At 33.0% G+C, this 17,556-nt stretch overlaps 3 protein-coding genes across 28 annotated transcripts in view; all 3 read left to right on the plus strand.

Moving 5' to 3' along the window:
* Mbs (Myosin binding subunit) overlaps positions 1-9,171 on the plus strand; it is a 43,588-nt gene extending 34,417 nt beyond the window's left edge. For 10 of the 26 annotated variants that reach the window (XM_068293614.1, XM_068293697.1, XM_068293619.1 and 7 more), the window contains 5 exons: positions 5-159; positions 546-636; positions 1,341-1,427; positions 3,110-3,602; positions 6,621-9,171. In XM_068293614.1, coding sequence (XP_068149715.1) covers positions 5-159; positions 546-636; positions 1,341-1,427; positions 3,110-3,226 — 450 coding nt within the window. In that variant the 3' untranslated portion in view covers positions 3,227-3,602; positions 6,621-9,171. The remainder of the gene's footprint in view (positions 1-4; positions 160-545; positions 637-1,340; positions 1,428-3,109; positions 3,603-6,620) is intronic. The other 16 variants (XM_068293705.1, XM_068293824.1, XM_068293638.1 and 13 more) reach the window with 3 other exon arrangements.
* Positions 9,172-13,511: 4,340 nt separating this feature from the next.
* LOC137579559 (uncharacterized) lies at positions 13,512-14,869 on the plus strand. Its single transcript, XM_068293344.1, has 3 exons — positions 13,512-13,666; positions 13,737-14,080; positions 14,142-14,869. Exons 1-3 carry the CDS (start codon positions 13,534-13,536, stop codon positions 14,427-14,429), a joined length of 765 nt encoding a protein of 254 aa, XP_068149445.1. The 5' UTR covers positions 13,512-13,533; the 3' UTR covers positions 14,430-14,869.
* A 1,709-nt stretch (positions 14,870-16,578) lies between these two features.
* On the plus strand, positions 16,579-17,294 carry LOC137580506 (uncharacterized). Its single transcript, XM_068294578.1, has 2 exons — positions 16,579-16,920; positions 16,989-17,294. Exons 1-2 carry the CDS (start codon positions 16,579-16,581, stop codon positions 17,292-17,294), a joined length of 648 nt encoding a protein of 215 aa, XP_068150679.1.
* The last annotated feature ends 262 nt before the right edge of the window (positions 17,295-17,556 follow it).

The following is a 17,556-nucleotide window of genomic DNA, read 5'->3' on the forward strand; positions in this document are numbered from 1 at the left end:
CCAGAGTGGCAGTGAACGTACATCTCGCTCTCGCTTGGGTAGCACAGCGAGTACCGCAACAACGAGTGCGGCCAGCGATACAAAATCCTCAAGTAGCAGTAACGATAAAACAGAAAATGGAGATGGTATCGACTACAAAGCGCTTTGGGAAGCGGCCAAGTGAGTATCTACTAGAGATAATAGACGGGCCTGTGTTGCTTCAAAACCTCGAATGGATTTTCTTGACTCGGAAGTGCATAACTGATCCCCAGTGTTTCCGAAATAACATAGCTGAAGCTAAAAGAGGTCCGAGCGGCAGAGCACAGCCCAAGGGTCACGATCACATAAAAACTTAAGCGATTGAGCCGTGTAGAGCACACACATAGGATAGGAGAAGGATGTAATTTCATGTCGAAAAGTTGTGAGAGAGGCAGCCACATTGGACTCGCTCTCTGATATCCTTTTTGTTTTTGAGGCTCTTATCGGGCCCGTATTCATTATCTCTAGTATCATCTACAAATCACAAAACTGTTTCACATCTTTAATAATTTTATTTTTAATTGCAGATTGGAGAACGATAAGCTAAAGCAAATGCTCAAGCAAAAGGATGATGAAGTTGTTCAGACGCGGGCAACACTCGAACGATTTGCCAATGCTGTAAGTACCAGTTGAACATGTACCTATATTTAATGCCTAACATGCCACGCCTACTTCATATATAAAATACACATACATATACGTATGTATGTATCATTAGCAGCAGCCTCTCCCTCTCTATCTCTCTCTAAAAAAAGAGAAGAAAATACTCTCAACAATAATTACAACCAATAAAACAAAAATACAAAAACAAACAACACACAAAGGGATAATAATACCGTTATTTTGCCGGGCTCTGCTCTGCTCTGCGCTCTCACTTCCTTCAAGCCGGGAAGGAGTTGTTCTCTTTGCTCCCTCACTCACTCACTCACTTACCAAACAAACACCAATCCACCCACAAAACAACAACAACAACACGCTCTCTTACTCTTGCTCCACAACCATTTTTGGCTACTCTCTCTCTCTCTCACTCTCTGTATCTGTCACATTCACTCTTTTACAACATTTTCTTCTTCATGATCATTTTGGCAAGTCGCAAGCTCTCCTTTTGTTTTTTTTTTCTGTTTTAATTTATTTTTCTCGCGCTGCGCTCCCGTCTCTCTGTTTACCAACAAACAAAATAAACACACTGTCCAGAACAACAAAAAAAAACACAACTGACAAGCAAACAAACAAACAAAATGGCTAAATTCCAATCAAAACCAAAACCAAAACAAAAAAAAAAAAAACAAACAACAATTTGTTTCATTATTTCACATTCGCAGACTACGAAAAATTCACTCTCTGAGATTGAGAAACGCGAAAGAAGAGCTATGGAACGCAAGCTTTCCGAATTGGAAGAAGAGCTCAAGGTAATTACAAACGAGTCCTCCTTTAGCAATCACTCCCAACAAAAAAAAAAAAAAAAAAAAAAACAACATAAAAATTACATAATGTTAATGTTGCTGCTGTTTGTGTTTTAAGAACAGGAGTTGATAAATTAATTCAGTTATTCATTTTTACCATTTAAAAAAACACTCTTTTTGTTTTTTGTGTTTAATTTTTATCTTTATTTTATTGTTTTTGGCCAGAAAAGTCAACAAATAACTTAACTTTTCTGCGCTTTGTGGCATGATTTGAGAAAATATAAAAATTTTGTTTCGCTTTGTTTTGTTTGCTCTTGATTAACTAATTTATTACTTAAGTTTCTTTGTTTTTTTTTTTTTTTTTTTTAATTGAATCGACCTTCCTTCTGTTCTTATAACCCAAAGTGGACAATATACAGAAAACCCCCTAAAACCAACCCCCCTCTACGATTTCTCTGTGCACTGAGTTCTGAAGCAAGCGATCAGTTTTCTATATCTATAAAAAGGAATATATATATTTATATATATATCTCTTATTATTCATATTTGTTGATCAATTTCACTTGCTTAAATTTAAATGATTTCTTTTGATTTTCTATATTATTATTTAAATTTTTTTTTTTTTGCCAGTTTTTGCTATTTTTGTAATACCCCCATATACATATAGAACATCTAGAGTTATGTATCTAGAGAGTTGTCTGTGTGTGTGTGTATTCTAATGGCACTAATTTTCGATTTCTAATTGATTTAATTATCTTGCTGGATGATAAATGCTCCTTGCTGCTATTATATATTACTTATGCTCCTCCTCATAGTCCTACATATATCCTTGCGAAAAAAATGTTCCTAAATCGCTGTACAGAAGTTTTGCTTTGATTTTTTCTATTGTTTCCCCTTATATCGACTCTGCCCACCCCCAGCCCGCCCATCATAATGTCTCAACCTTGTCATTTCATTATTCTGTGTGTGTTTCTCCTTATTTTCTCATCTCAATTGAACATCATTTTCACTAAACTTCACTTTCCATCCATTACCATTATAATCATCATCACAATCATCACAACAACAAGAACAAACAACAACAAACACAAGACATTAATCAATCAACCATTATTCAGTCATCGATCCATCATCATTCGTCAGTTACTCATGATTTTTCAAACCCATTCAAATCAATCTCATTCTCTCTCATGATTCTCTGTGTGTTTATCATCAATTCTCATCTCTTATGATTTTCTTGGTCTTCACTCCCAACTTTATTCCATATGTGTTTCACGTTAATCGTTTTTACGTTCTACGTTGCGTTGCGTTGCGTTACCGTTATCGTTACCGTTACCACCAACAAAAGGATCTCCAATGAGAGGTCCTTCTCCCCACCCATATTTTTTTTTTCCTTTTTACCCTTTTTTTTTTTTGCTCCCTTTCATTTGAAATCGCTCACTGAAATTTGATTTTCTTTTCTCTCTCTCTTTTCTCTCTCAATCTCCGTCTTCCCACGATGCGCCTCATCAATCGATATCGATAAAATCTATATATATATATACACATGTATATATATAAACATGCCGCCACATATATCAAAATGTATCAATATCATGCGTATATCTTCTTCTTTTCTTCGCCATCCGGTTTTTCTTTTTCTTCCTATATTTTTGTTTCTGTTTTATTTGTCCACCCATTTTTTATAGCTCTTGCAGAAGCTAAAGACTGAGAACGATCGTCTGCGTGCCGAGAATCGGGCCCTGACACGAGTCGTCTCAAAGTTGACCACATCGGCACAGAGTCAACTAGCCAAAACCAAATAAATAAGAGCAGCTTATCCAAAGAAAATACATAAAAGAAAAACAAAGCATTTAATTTGTTTTAGCACCGAATCAAATCAAATCAAATCAAATCAAATCAATCTAAATCCAAATCAAACACCTAAAACGCACAGCAAACACCAAAATGCACCAAAGAATAAGAACAACCAACAAATTATTAAATTATTATATAAATTATTTAACTTGATGTAGTTATTGAATGGATATATGACAATTACTATATACAAACATATGAATCTATATAATCGAAAAGAAAAGAAAAAACATAAACAGAAACTAAAGAGAGAAAGAAGCAACAACAACACAAGGAGTTGAAAATTTAATAATAAATTTAAATACAATTTGGACTGGTAATTAGGTAGTTAAATACTTTAATTGCACCACTCTCTGTCTCTGTCTCTATCACTGTCACTGTCTCTATCTCTATCTCTATCTCTGTGGCACTGTGTCTCTTTTTCTCTTTAGTAATTAATATTACAATATTTTGCACAACGAGAAACAAATTGTTCAACTTTTGGAAAGAGTTAATGCGAATTTAAAATGTTATACTATATAGATTAAAGAACCACATAAATTATAAATTATATTTATTGGAAAAAACATCATTTACACACAATACATACATATAAATACTATATAAATCGCTTATACATATATTGATTGTAAATTAATCGAGTGAGAAATGTGAGAAAAGCCAAAAGCTCAACGTATTGAGAAGAAGAAATGCTCAAAAGTGTGTTCTATACCCCACCATAATCACCACTGTGTACTACAAGCACCGCCACCACCACCATCAGCACCACCCACGACCATCACCACCAAATGGGGCAACAGAAGCAGCAGTAGCAGCCGTAACAGAGCCAACATCAGAGTCAGAGGGATAGAAAGGGAAAGGTGCAAAAAGCAGGAAAGCTTTACCGCTCTCTGTCTCTCTCTGTCCCTCTCGCTCACGCTTTCTGTCTATCTTTTCACACGCATGTGAGCTTGTGCGTGTGGGTGTGCCACTCTCTGTTTGTCTCCCACTATCTCTCTCTCTCTCGGTCTCGCTCTTGATCATCTTGGCAGCCATGATCTTGCACCAGGAAGCTTTACGGTAAATGTCCATCAATTGACACTGACCAAGAGCCATATTAAACCAAAAAAAAATATACATATATATGTAGATAATGCATATATATAACCTGCTCGACTTATCAGCTGATTGTTGTTTCTTTTTCTTGTTACACAAAAGCCAAAAATAATATTAATATAATACATAAACCTAAATAGTTATAACTTTTAAAATGTTATTTATATAAGAGTGTTTCAGAAAGAATCAATTAAATCTTTTATAAAAGTTGGGGGAACTGAGGAAATGCAAACGCAAAGTAAAAAAAAACCAAGAACTCGAATCGAAATTGATATAACTTGGTTTGGTTTCTGTGTTAGAAAACAATTTTATGTTCGAGTTTTGTATTTAGTAATTAGTTTTTAAATACATATTACGAAATTGAAATAACTGGTCTGGTTTTCTTGTTTTCAAATCGGTTTTTAAGGATTCCAAGTTTTTGAATACGCTATCTTAAAAAAACAAAGCGATAAATGTTTTCGTGAATTCAAAAAAAAAAAAAATAAATAAATTATAGAATTAAAACATTGAAATGAAAACAAAATATGAACTTTGAGGTTGTAAGCCAAGCTTGGCTTTTCTTCGCTTCATCCAGTTGCAATTCCCAACTGGTTTTAGTGTTAAGGTCTAACAATTCTAGACTTTATTCGAGCTGATTCGAACTATTGAAATAAAATATGTCAAGAAAATAAATGTCATACATACATATTTTCCAGAATCTCAATAAGAATTCTCAAAATTTAGCTTAACTTACCCTGCCAAAAAAAAAAAAATGAATAGACAAATTAATTTAGAAACAAAACCGATCAATTTCGAAATTTTTGATAAATTTGTCTCTTACATCCTGCGATTATTTATCAAATTTGAGAACTCTTGATTTTTAACAAAAAAGAAAATATTTTTATGAGAGGCTTTTTCTCTCTATAGAAAGAATCTGAACCTTCTCAATTAGCGTAAATTTAGTTCAGAATTAATTAAAATTAACTTTCTTATAAAGCTTTAAATAAATAAAATTTGTTTATTTAAAAACAGACTAAATCCTTATAGAGAATTTGTTTTGAATGTGCAAAAAGATAGTTAAACTTTTTTCATGGACATTTGAATGTGAGAATAGAAAAATATATAACGTTTGCATTTCCTTTTTACCTCGAGGACATCGCAGTCACTTTACTCTTTACTCCCGATTCGAAATTTTATTTTAGTTGATTTTGAAACACTCACGTTTGTAAATATAAAACACCTACACACACAGACACATCTTTAATTTAATACAATAATGTCTACTTATTAAAAAAAATCTGTTTTGAACAACAAAACGTATTATTGTTCCCTTTGTTGTTTAGTTAATATATATTTAAATACATATACATATATATACGTGAGCCATATATACCCATATATGAGTATGTACATGTTTATTGTTACCAAAAGCAAACCAATTATGTTTTGTTGTGTCCTTTATCCGTCTTGTGCGCGTTCCAACAAACAAACATTGAGGAAAAAAACTGGTATACTATAAAATAAAACCAAACAAAATCCTTTCCAATGTCGTTTCTAAATTAAAACTGTTGTTTCTTTTGTTTACGTCAATGTTGTTGTTATTTTTATGATGATGATGATGATGATGATGACGATGATCATCATTCTTGAAAATTCAGCATTTTTCAATTCTCCAAATCAAATCTCCATCAGCAGTTCCTCTCCTCTCCCCCGACAGCTTTCGATACGAGTTCATCAATGGATCTGAGACACTCTCAATTGATTCCTGTGATTGATTGTTGTGTTTAATTTGTTGTATTTATAGTTGCATGATAACAATCAGGATTAGGTTTCAACAAATTGTGAAAATTGTTGTTTTCTAGGCCTTTGTTTTTTCTTACTAATTGTTTGATGTTGTTGTTGTTATAATTGCAATTGTTGTTGTTGTTGTTATTATTAGTATTATTGTTATTGCTACTGCTGCTGCTGCTGCTGCTGCAGTGTATATCGACCTTGCCCCCTGCCCCCTACAACCCAACCCGCCCACTAAAGCAAACTACTTAACTCAAGCATGAAATGAAAATGAAAAACCATTACTACTTATTTTCCAACTAACAAACGTCCAACCTTCAGATCAGACGTTAAATATAATATCTCTTAATCGAATTTCTACTAACTAAACTATGAATTGCCATCAACATTTTTCTTATTTCTTTTTTTGTTTGTATCTTATTTTATTTTGCATTTTTTATATATTTTCTTTTTTGTTTTTCCATGCCATTATTATAGCAACTTGATGCCTACAAATCGGATAATCATCGCCTGAAGGAGGAGAATGCTGCTTTGATTAGAGTAATTAGTAAATTAAGTAAATGAAATCAAATGAAATTATATGTTTTACTTTAACAACAAAAAAAAAAAAAAAACAAGAAAACAAAGAAAAACAAATCAAATCAATCAATCAACCAACATGGGAGAAACAACAACAAACAAATCTATATCAAGAAGAGAAAATTTCAAAAAAAAAAAAAAAAAACTTCTTTCAACATTTTCATTTCGTATGTTGCATAATAATATAGTAAACGACAGGATTGAAACATTATATATACATATATAGGCGAAAGAGATATAAAGTAGTTTGAAAACAATTCACACACATACACACCTATATATATATATATATATATATATATATTTATCTATTTTTGTGTTAGGCATTTAAGGCATTAGGAGAAAACAAGAAAAAAACAAAATATTGAAAAGAAACCATGTTTCAAAAATCGAGTGAAAATGAAGAAGAAAAAAACAAAATTCGTTAAAAAAAAAATTGTTTCGTTTGTGTACTACTATTATTATTATTATTATTACTACTACTACTACAACAACTACTACTCTATACACATACATAAAACTATAAATGTTTTAAACTATATAATTTGTAATTTGTGTATTAACTAGTTTTTTTTTTTTTTTTTTTTCCTAAAATTTTCATGTATAATGCATTCGGTCAAATTATTAGAGCAAAGTAAATGTTTAAACAAATTCAAAATCCATATATACATATGTATGTATATATATATAGATAAACCTTTACATACAAATTGAAAACATATTCATCAAATGAGCCCCTAGTTACAGATTAGTTTAACTATACACACACACACACACACACACACACACGCGAACAACACACTCATATACATAAACGAAATTTTTCATATATAAATTATGTCTACACCCACACACCAACAAGCTAAAACATTTCAATGTGTTAGTTATACAAATGCATTCATATACATATACATACATACAAATATTACAAAAAACAAACGTATAACAGTTTGCAAAATGAAACAATAAGAAGAGGAGAAAATTAAGCTAAAGGAAAGAGGAAAGGAAATTAAGATAGAAGAATATAGTTGTTTTTTTTTTTTTTTGAAACCAAGCCCACGCGTCAACTCACTAAGAGAAACCAATTAAGCCGTTAAATTGTTTAGTCTAAACACAGAGTTTAAAAAGGGTTAGTTCATTTCCTAGACTGATCCAGCGAAAATGAATGAATTCCTTAAATAAAAGAAATAAATTTCAAAATTATACCAAACAGAGATTCATAAACTGGGCCATCAAGTCAAATATATAGATTCAGCTTAGAAAATCAATTTTCAAGTCATTTGAAGAATACTTACTTTGATAATGATATTTCTCATTTTGTTCGATTCTTGTCATCTTATTTAATATATGGCTTCTGTTAAGAGGACATTTAGTCCTCATCCTAGCCTGCGGGTTATGAAAAATCAACTCTACAATATTCATGTTGGCTTTTAGAGGCCATTCAGGCAATTTCCCAATGACAAGGAAGAGTAATAAAGAATTTATAAATTTTCACTTTGTTTGGTTGTAATTAAAGCAAAAGTTAGTCAGTCCAAGAAATGGGCTAAACTTATGATGTGCTTAATGATGTATATAAACAACCAAATATATTTAATGTGTATATACAAATTGTTTATGTAAAGCAGCATCATCGGTTATTAACAAGTAAAAAGAGAACAACAAAAAAAGAGAACGAAAAACGAAAAGTCTTTGCCAATTATTTTTTTGATTCTTGTTTCAATGGCGCTCTAAATGCTGCAGGGCTGTCAAATTGCACTAATTGCTTGGGGACTCTTTGCTATCCTATAAATATATGTTTTAAATTATTTAGATTTAATTTTTAAAATTGTCTAAAAACCCAAGTGAAAAGCCAATGCAAATTGCAGCCCTGCTAAATACACACACACACAAAACACATGAATAAAAAATGATATTTTTTAATTAATTTTTAATGATGGCAAGCAAAATTTTGGTTTCTGCACTTGAAAAGAAACGTATTATATGTATGTATACCCCCCACCCCTAACCACCCATCCATCGCCCCTCCCTCGTACATTTTAATTTCAATTTTAATGAGAACACACTTAAACACACACACACACACACACACACACACACACACACACATATGAATCATACGCATATTTCTGTTATTTATTTAATTCGTTTAAGAGATTTTGTGTTAGTCTTAAAAAAACAACAACAAAAAAAGTATGTAAAAGAAAAACTATAATGATGAAAATGATAATAATTATCAAAATATAAGAACGAATGTGGAGAGAAACAAAAACCCCCACACACTCCACACACACACACACAAACTGAAGAAATTGTGACTTGTGTGCAAATATGTGAAATTGAGATAAACAAGCAAAATATATATATATATAAAAAACAAAATATATATAGGTATATATTGAAGAAAATTTGATTCAAATACGAAACTTAATAAATGTGATCGCAAGTAAAATCAATTTGGCCTAATTTCTTTTTGTTTGGATACTTAAAAGGAACAATTACAGCTTTTGTATCCGAAATTTACTAAAAATGTCTTATTTTCCGTAAAATCATCTTCACAGTAACAATAAATTGGATCGTCGATATAAACTATATTTGGAAAATGGCAACAAAGTCGAGAAATTTGAAAGGAAATATGTATAAGACTACAAATTTCTTTAGCTTCATCTTTCCTCTATTCAACTAAAAAATCAGCGAAAGTATTTACTTACTCCTCAAAATTTAAGATGAAGTTTGTGGAGCTGCTGGAAAAGAGAACTGAGGACAGATTTGGCAAAATGGAAGATCAAAATCTTGACTTGAGCCATGGTTGTAGATCATTACTTGTGAATTGGTCCGTCATATTTATTATTGGGGTCAAAACTTCGAGTGTGTCCGTATCTTTGATGAAAAACACTTTTTTAATAATTTTAGATAATTATGAAATCACGGATAATAGAGGTAATCAAGGTTAACTTCATTCCGAATTCTGGGTGTGTCCGGGTAATGGGAGCCCCATTAGTAGCCCTGATAATAATGGTGGTCAGTGGCTACGTGAGTTACACTCTTTTAAGATCCTTGATTTGTTAAGGTTGGAGGCAACGGCAATAAATTGAAGAAATCAAAAGATATATTAAAATACTTACTCTTTATGGGTAAACCTAACAAGTGAATTAATCGGTAAGTAAAAGAGGAAGAAGAGAACACGGCCGTATATATTTTATAGACAGTTAAAAATGCTAGCACAAGTTAAAACACAAAATTGATGTTGATTCCTTTAATCAGATCATAAGTATTGATGTGTCAAATGATTTTACAAAATATTTGGTTAAAGATGTTTCGCTATATTTAAAAAAAAAGGCTAAAAAGGTCACACAGCACGTGACCAATTAGTTGACTAAAATTGAACTTTGTGGTGTTATCTTAAAAATGCCTTATGTCGGAAAGACACTTATTCTATATAAATTGATTTATTGTCTGTTTCTTTGCATAAGTTTTGCCACTAACTTTTATAATTTCCTTCAAGAAAACAGGAGATTTAAAAAAAAGCAAGGATGAAATCCTACAAGAGCTATCCATTAATTTGGAAGTAGGACTTTGATCGGCAATTGGTCAAAACAAGAAGGAGAAGACTATAGGTAACACCCAAGCGCAGTGCTGCAAAATGAAATTTTTTTTTATACGTAGCTTGAACTAAAAATCTACGTATTTTTACGTAGCCAAAATTTGGTCAAATACGTAGATCTACGTATTTTTTTTTTAAAGTCAAACAAAGCCAATTATAAAGGGTATTTTAATTATACATATATATGCCATATTTGTTTACATATAAGTTTTTATTAATAAAATTAACATTTTTTTTAATATTTAGGAGTGAATACTTTTATTAAAATAGCTTAGGTGCTCTTTCGATGGCTCAGATGATATTTGCTTTAAACGGTCTTTTGTGAATAATAATCCTTTTAGGGTTTCTGTGCCTAAACAATTCCTTTTATTCGTTTTAATTAAAGTTATCTCAGTAAAAATTCTTTCAACATTTGCGCTGCTATGCGGCAATGTTAAAATATTTTGAGCAAACTCTGACAAAAAAGGAAAAAGAAGGGAACCATCGCCTTTTTTAATATTTGCAATATACGCCCAAATCTCTACTGCCTTAGCATCTTCCCCAGTAAAGGGCAGATCTGTACTCCGTAAGATACGCCACTCCCTGTCGAGCTCATTGAAATTTCGCGTGCACAGTCCTGTCATGAAAATGCATGTTTATTAGAGGTTATATAAAAGAATAAATTTTTAAGTAGTTACCTGAATATGAAAGTGCAGCTTGTGTAATCGATGGTATGTTGCGTATTAATTTCTTGTTTAAGAATACCGCAGGATTTAAGAACTACAATTGCTTCATTTTTTGCATGTGTTCGTTGTTAAATGGGAAGCGCTTTTTTATTTGACGAAGACTCTCAATAAAAAACTTAAGACAATTTTGCCGAAATAAATACGTAGATTTGGGAGCTCTTTACGTAGATACGTAGATCGGGGCTGAAAATACGTAGATCACGTAAAAATACGTAGATTTTGCAGCACTGCCCAGGCGAGTAGTCTATAGACTTACAGTGCTGGAGCAAATGGTAATCTTCCCTCGAATCTGTAAATCTATGTATACTTCCGTCGAATTTTCCAAAAATTTTAGCTTTGAATCGACCAAAAAAATTAAAAAACTTTTTGGTTCAATGAATTTAACTACCAGGGCGGATATTGAAGTGTCTTCTACTCAAAATTACAGTCTAACTCAGCTGTCGATATCCTCCGTGATGGGACTCTATGACGGCTGATATCGGACTTAATGCGGTCCAGGATCTTCCAATGTTGGACCTTGAATTCAGTAAAACAGGGAATAATGGGGATACCTCCAGAGAATAATGTTCTCTACACTTCTAGCCCAAGTCATAAACCGAACCGAGATAAAAAGATCAGATTTACTGATCAAAAATTGAACTTTGAGATTGGTCACGACCATTACCTGGATTTATGCCTATCAATCACTTACGGATAGAGGTAAAATCAAAACTTTAATAAAAGTTAGTGGTCGGGAAAGTTTTTAGATTCAGGAAATAGTAAAAAATAATTTTAAAAAAATTGATGTGATTTTACTTAAAATTTTTGGATTATCACAGTAAATCTCCAATATTATCTTATTTACAAAACCTGATATATTAGTCTGACCTTAGCGGAAATACTTAATGAAAGACTTTTAATATTTACGTTAGAGTCACTGTACAAATGTTAAACACACCTATTAATGTGTCAAACTGAAAGATATATTCTGTTGTTTTTAATATCCTAAAACTAACTTCTGATTCATGACTATTTTTTATAGTGTCTATTCATATTCAGTCATTATCAACTCTATACAAATAGAGTATAGAATTCTCACGTATGAGTTGAAATAGTTAACTTTACTACTCAATAGCTTTGTTCTAATATGAGCCATTAAAACCCTTCACCTGTCTACTGAGTAACTAAACTAAGCTGATTGATCCTGTCGTTTCTGATACACAAAGATCAAAAGGAACCGAAACCTGCTAGGGAAGGGCGAGTGACATTGCCTTTCAGGACTTGCTAAAGGGTATATTCAAGTCGTTATAAAGTGAACTCTACCTAAACAATTTGTTGTTATTCCTGCTACTTCTGCTGTTGCTGCTGCTGCTGTTTTGGCTAAAACGGGTGAGAGCAAGAGATTGTCTAAGAAGAATGCAACGTCTTTGCCTAGGAATTTGATTTCTTTCCTTTTGTATATACGTTTATTATTAAATAGTTTTCATTTTTCGTGTTTTTCTTAATTTTCTCTCTCTCCCTCACTCCCTAAATGAAATCTGAATACTTTTGAGGAAATAATTCTCATGCCTATTTTTATGTCCAGGTGTGTAATGACCACATGTCAAAGACCAATTCCAACCTAATGAGGGCATAACTTGGCTAATATTAGTGCCTTTTTAATAAAATTTGATGTGTGTGTGTGCCAAGTTGTCAACTTTGATAGCTTTAGTTTAGTTATTGGCTAACATACCAAATTTAGTGGCTCTAGCTCTTATAATCTCCAAGATAACTCTACTCCAGCTCTTCCCCCTCTCTTTGATCCGCCGTGATTGCATTTCTTTTGCATACAGTAAAACTTGACTGAAGTTATTCGGACATGTTGAAGTAAACTGTTTGAAGCAACTCTTTATCACTGATGTCTTTAATATGTGCAGTTATACCCTTTTACGATTTTACTTAACGGAAATAGCATTTCCCTGTCAATTCGCTTGGATAAATGAAATATTGTTGCAACGAATTTCTATGAAATCGTTAAACGAAATCATGTTAACTTCTCATTCGACAAGCTCGAAAACATCTGATAACTGCATATACAAATAAATAAATGCTTTATAGTCTATGTAGTTGGATAATTTAACTGATAAGTCCCCATTAGCGTTAAGTAAGCAAAAGAGATAATAGAAACTGCAAATATTTGACTGCAACACTGACAAGAAATGCCTTTGATTATGTCTTGATGTGACATGAACTATGTAAAACAATGCAAATCTATTGGAAAATTTGTTTTTTTTTACAAAACTATATATGTAGATATAGACCGATTGGTCTACGACAAACCAGAATAGAAACTTAAAGTAATGCACCATAAATTAATGCACTTCTTCATATCACTGGCATTGTCAATAGACTTATCATTAGAAGGACTCATAAACAGTGCCTAATAAACTGCACTTTTCTCTATAAATACAAAATCGCAACAACTGAAGACCCCCAAGATCAGTCTTTGGCATATCACTGTAGCGAAATGTCCAAGATTTGCATATACTTCATTTGTGTTGCATTGCAAATTGACTTAATACTGGGACAAAATTGTCAACAATGTCAGACGGAGAATGCGATCTTTTGCGATAATCGAACCTCTTATTACTATTGCGTAGGTAAGGACAAGGAAAAAAAAAAGAAAAGAAAAAGCCCAAGTTGGAAAAAGGATGTAAATTTGATTTTCAGCGGGAAGCGGACCAATTGGTCAGCTTATTTCTTGCCCTGATGGACAAATCTGCACGAATACCATGGATTTTTGTGTACTGGAATTCTCGGTGAACGACGACACTATCCTGGACGTCTGCAAGGAGAGCGAAGAGGAAACCGACAATGAAAACGGCATCGATTGCGAAACCTGCAATGGAACAGATGGTACCTATGCATGTGTCAGTAAGACACAATATGCAGTTTGTGAAAATGGTTTGGTTTCGAAATCCAACGTCTTGGATTGCGCCTCCGATGAAGTTTGTGTGCTAAGTGCTCAAAGTGATTACAACAACGTTTGTGTGCCCAGCTGTGCCCTCTCATTTGTAGGTACACCCTGTTTAAATTAATTCCTTGCCAACTAAATTCTTTTCCTTCAATGCACAGTTAAATCTCGAAGCCACTTGCAGCAATGATGTTGTGGTAATTCCAACTGTTGCACCACCCAACAAGGATGCCATGAAGACAATTTGTGATGGCATCGATACAACGTCCTTGTTCTTCTATACCCCATACGCGGAGGATACGAATTGCAATGGCTTCATCTATTGTCAGCGAACAAGTGTACAGGATACCGCTTGGGTGGTCCTCTATTTGACATGTCCAACCCCAGCTACCCCGTACTATGATTCAGCCAAAAAGATATGTGTCAGCGACAGACCAACTAATTGCTAGAGGAAGTCACTTAAAATTTAAGATGACTTGCCCTAGTGTTTCAATTTAAACAATTGTTTGCCAATTGTTTTACTCTTAGTTAGAGTCAAAAATTAACATTTATATTTGGCTTTGTTTAGAAAAGTTGTAGTACATTTCAGTTCAAAGCATAAGCTAAAGAAGTTCTCATTTGTACAAATATCTTCAAGAATATACACAAAAATATCCACAAATTATGAATATCCATAAAAATTAGTTCTATCTTTACTTTTTGTTTTTAAATGAAGTAAGTTGGCGCTTCAAAATTGCATCATGAGATACTTAAAAGTCAAGATTACCGCTAAAATCCTTTAAAATCTTTTTGTGCTTTTTGAAATTGTTTTACGAAAAACCGATCTGTCAAATAGCGATTTTTATAGTAATAAAAAAATATTCTCTTAAGGATATTAAGTAAAAGCAAACCACATCATGTTAAATTATTCAGTGTTATATTATGTTATATTATTCGGAACGTCAAATTAATTGAATTTCTACCTCCAAAGCCTAACTGCCTAAAATTTCAATATCCAAGAAAAACACTTTTGCTTAAATTGCGGGGGCTGAAGAGAGCGTGCCAAAAATTTGAAATAAACTTGATCACTTCATATACTACACGAGTCCATATACCAAATTTGGTGGATCTATCTTTTATAGTCTTCGAGATCCAGGTGTTAATACGGACAGACGGGCAAGGCTAGATCGACTCGGCTGTTGATGCTGATCAAGAATATATACCCCTCTTTATGGGGTCAAAAAAGGTTCCTTCCTTCATGGCATAAAAACGATTTTCCCGTCAAATGACTGTGACCCAAAAAAACGATGTGTAAACTCTACCAATTTATTATGGCAAGAACATTTTACTATCTAATGAGAATATGTATATTAACTGTAACTGTAACTGTAATGTAAACATAAAGTTAACCTTTAACACTAAAAACATCCAATCAGCTTAATGGTGATAGCTTAACCATGTGCTTCTTAGATGAAGAATAAGAATAAGATTATTGACTATAGATGGTAACAGAAGCAAAAAGAATGCCCAAATCCCTAGGCTTTTCCACTTCATCTGTGGAAACTTGGAGGATATAAATTATTGATTTTTTGCATTTTTAGAAAGTCTGATAAATATGTTCGGATATATGTGTAGCTGAATTTGTATTACTACGGCGGAGTGTGTGTAGGGGTTGAAACTTTTCATACCAGAATTTCTGAAAAACTGCTGAACCAATTCTGACATGGGATGTATTTTTCGTTGCTTAGATTCCTTTTTATCAAAAATCAATTTTGATGGTCAAAATCAAATCAAATTAAAATCAGCTATGACAAAAACTGGATATTGTGATCTAATTTCTAAATCTTTTCTTTTTTTCAAATCAGATCATTTTTGTGGAAAGGCCTTTTATCAGTGCGGAGGATGTTTTTGTTTTTTTTTGTAAGCATTATAAATAAATATAATATATAATTAATATTTGTTATTTTAGATAAACAAATCCAGATCCCATATAATATTGTTATGAAGTTGTTTGTTTTATAACATTCCGAGACTTGCGATTCTCAAAACAAATTTTAGAAAAAAAGGAATGAGTAAAGATTCCACTAATTTAACTCATCTCTCGTTGTGTTAAAATTTCATTTCAATTTCTAAAACAAAACCGAATGCCTTAAACAATTTAGATATTAGCGTTAAACAAACATGGAAATATAACTTTCTCGTGGTCCGAGCTAAAAATAGGAAAATGTCTAGTGATTATTATTTCCTTATATAAGTTTATGATAATAATAAGAATCGTGTGCTATGTACATGAGATGGTGGACGAACACAAGGCTGGAATCATATTAAATATTATCTCATAAAAGTGCCAACATGCCTCAGTAAAAAAAAAAAAACTTCAGGATGTATGCTATATATAAGACAAACTTAAGCAGATCAGTTTTGCAAACTCTTTCGGTATGTTGAAGTTCACGGTAGCTTTTTTCATAGTTGGCACATGGGGCATTGCCACGATAGAGGGACAAACCTGTGGCACGTGTCAGGCGGCAAATCAAGCGTATTGTGTCACCGATTCAACATATTACAATTGCATGGGTAAGGACTTTTAGGAGATCGAAAAGATCGTTATAGTCTTTAAAAATGGATTTCCTGTTGCTAGGCAATGAGAAAATTGGCACACTTCAGAATTGCAGCGATGGATATGTTTGCAGTAATAGTGCTGAAGTCTGTGTTCCAACTACATCTGTCGATGGATCGACTATAATCGATGTGTGCAGTGGCTCAATGACTGGTACAAACTGTGGAGTTTGTTTTGGAAGCTACGCCTACGCCTGTGCCAGTGAAAATCAATATGTACGCTGTGTCAATGGTGATGCTGTAACATCGAAAGTATATAGCTGTGATGGGGATGATGTATGTATTCTAGAAGGTCAAGTTCTTGGTTCTATTTGTGTATCCAAGTGCGCTGCCGAGTCCATGAGTGTAAGTTTCTTTTGGTCTCTGTCGTTTGAAGAACTTCAATTAATTTCTAAGCGTTATTTGTTTTCTAGTATTCTCCTTCATGCAGCAATGGCAACTATACAGCGGTAGTTCCAACAATTCCGCCAACCACTGCGCCGACCACAGATGAACTGAAGGCTGCCTGTGATGTGGCTTCAGCTGGCTATTCAACATCCTTGTATTTCTATGCCATTTATACGGCGGATAGCACATGCAATAGCTATCTATATTGCGAGAGAAGCAGTCTAACAGCGACCACATCGACTGCCATTCGACTGACTTGCCCATCTTCAGCTGCCCCCTACTTTGACTCATCCAGCGGCGCTTGTGTTGGCACTAAACCAAGCAATTGCTAAAGATTAGACAACAAACACATTCTACACATCACCAGAATATTTGGTGATTTTGTCTCCTCCCGGTTTTTCATGTAGCCTTGGATTTATCTATTAGCATACAGTGTAATAATAAAATGATAATCAAATGTTTACACATATTTTTTAGCCTTGGAGAGTTACAACTACAAAAATGAAATTGCACATAGAATAAATTATAAATTCTAACACTTTTCTTTATCTATAGTGAAGAAGCTTCAAAATGATTCAAATTATTTAGCATATT

The sequence above is a fragment of the Drosophila tropicalis genome, unplaced genomic scaffold, assembly GCF_018151085.1.
Source record: "Drosophila tropicalis isolate 14030-0801.00 unplaced genomic scaffold, ASM1815108v1 contig_1190, whole genome shotgun sequence".
NCBI classification, from domain to species: domain Eukaryota; kingdom Metazoa; phylum Arthropoda; class Insecta; order Diptera; family Drosophilidae; genus Drosophila; species Drosophila tropicalis.

Bases quoted from the DNA above. Each gene is read 5' to 3' on its own strand.
- LOC137580506 (XM_068294578.1), top strand. From the start codon at position 16,579: ATGGATTTCCTGTTGCTAGGCAATGAGAAAATTGGCACACTTCAGAAT. The intron at 16,921-16,988 runs GTAAGTTTCTTT...TTTGTTTTCTAG, and splicing joins GCGCTGCCGAGTCCATGAGT to TATTCTCCTTCATGCAGCAA.
- LOC137579559 (XM_068293344.1), top strand. From the start codon at position 13,534: ATGTCCAAGATTTGCATATACTTCATTTGTGTTGCATTGCAAATTGAC. The intron at 13,667-13,736 runs GTAAGGACAAGG...TTTGATTTTCAG, and splicing joins CTCTTATTACTATTGCGTAG to CGGGAAGCGGACCAATTGGT. The intron at 14,081-14,141 runs GTAGGTACACCC...TTCAATGCACAG, and splicing joins CCAGCTGTGCCCTCTCATTT to TTAAATCTCGAAGCCACTTG.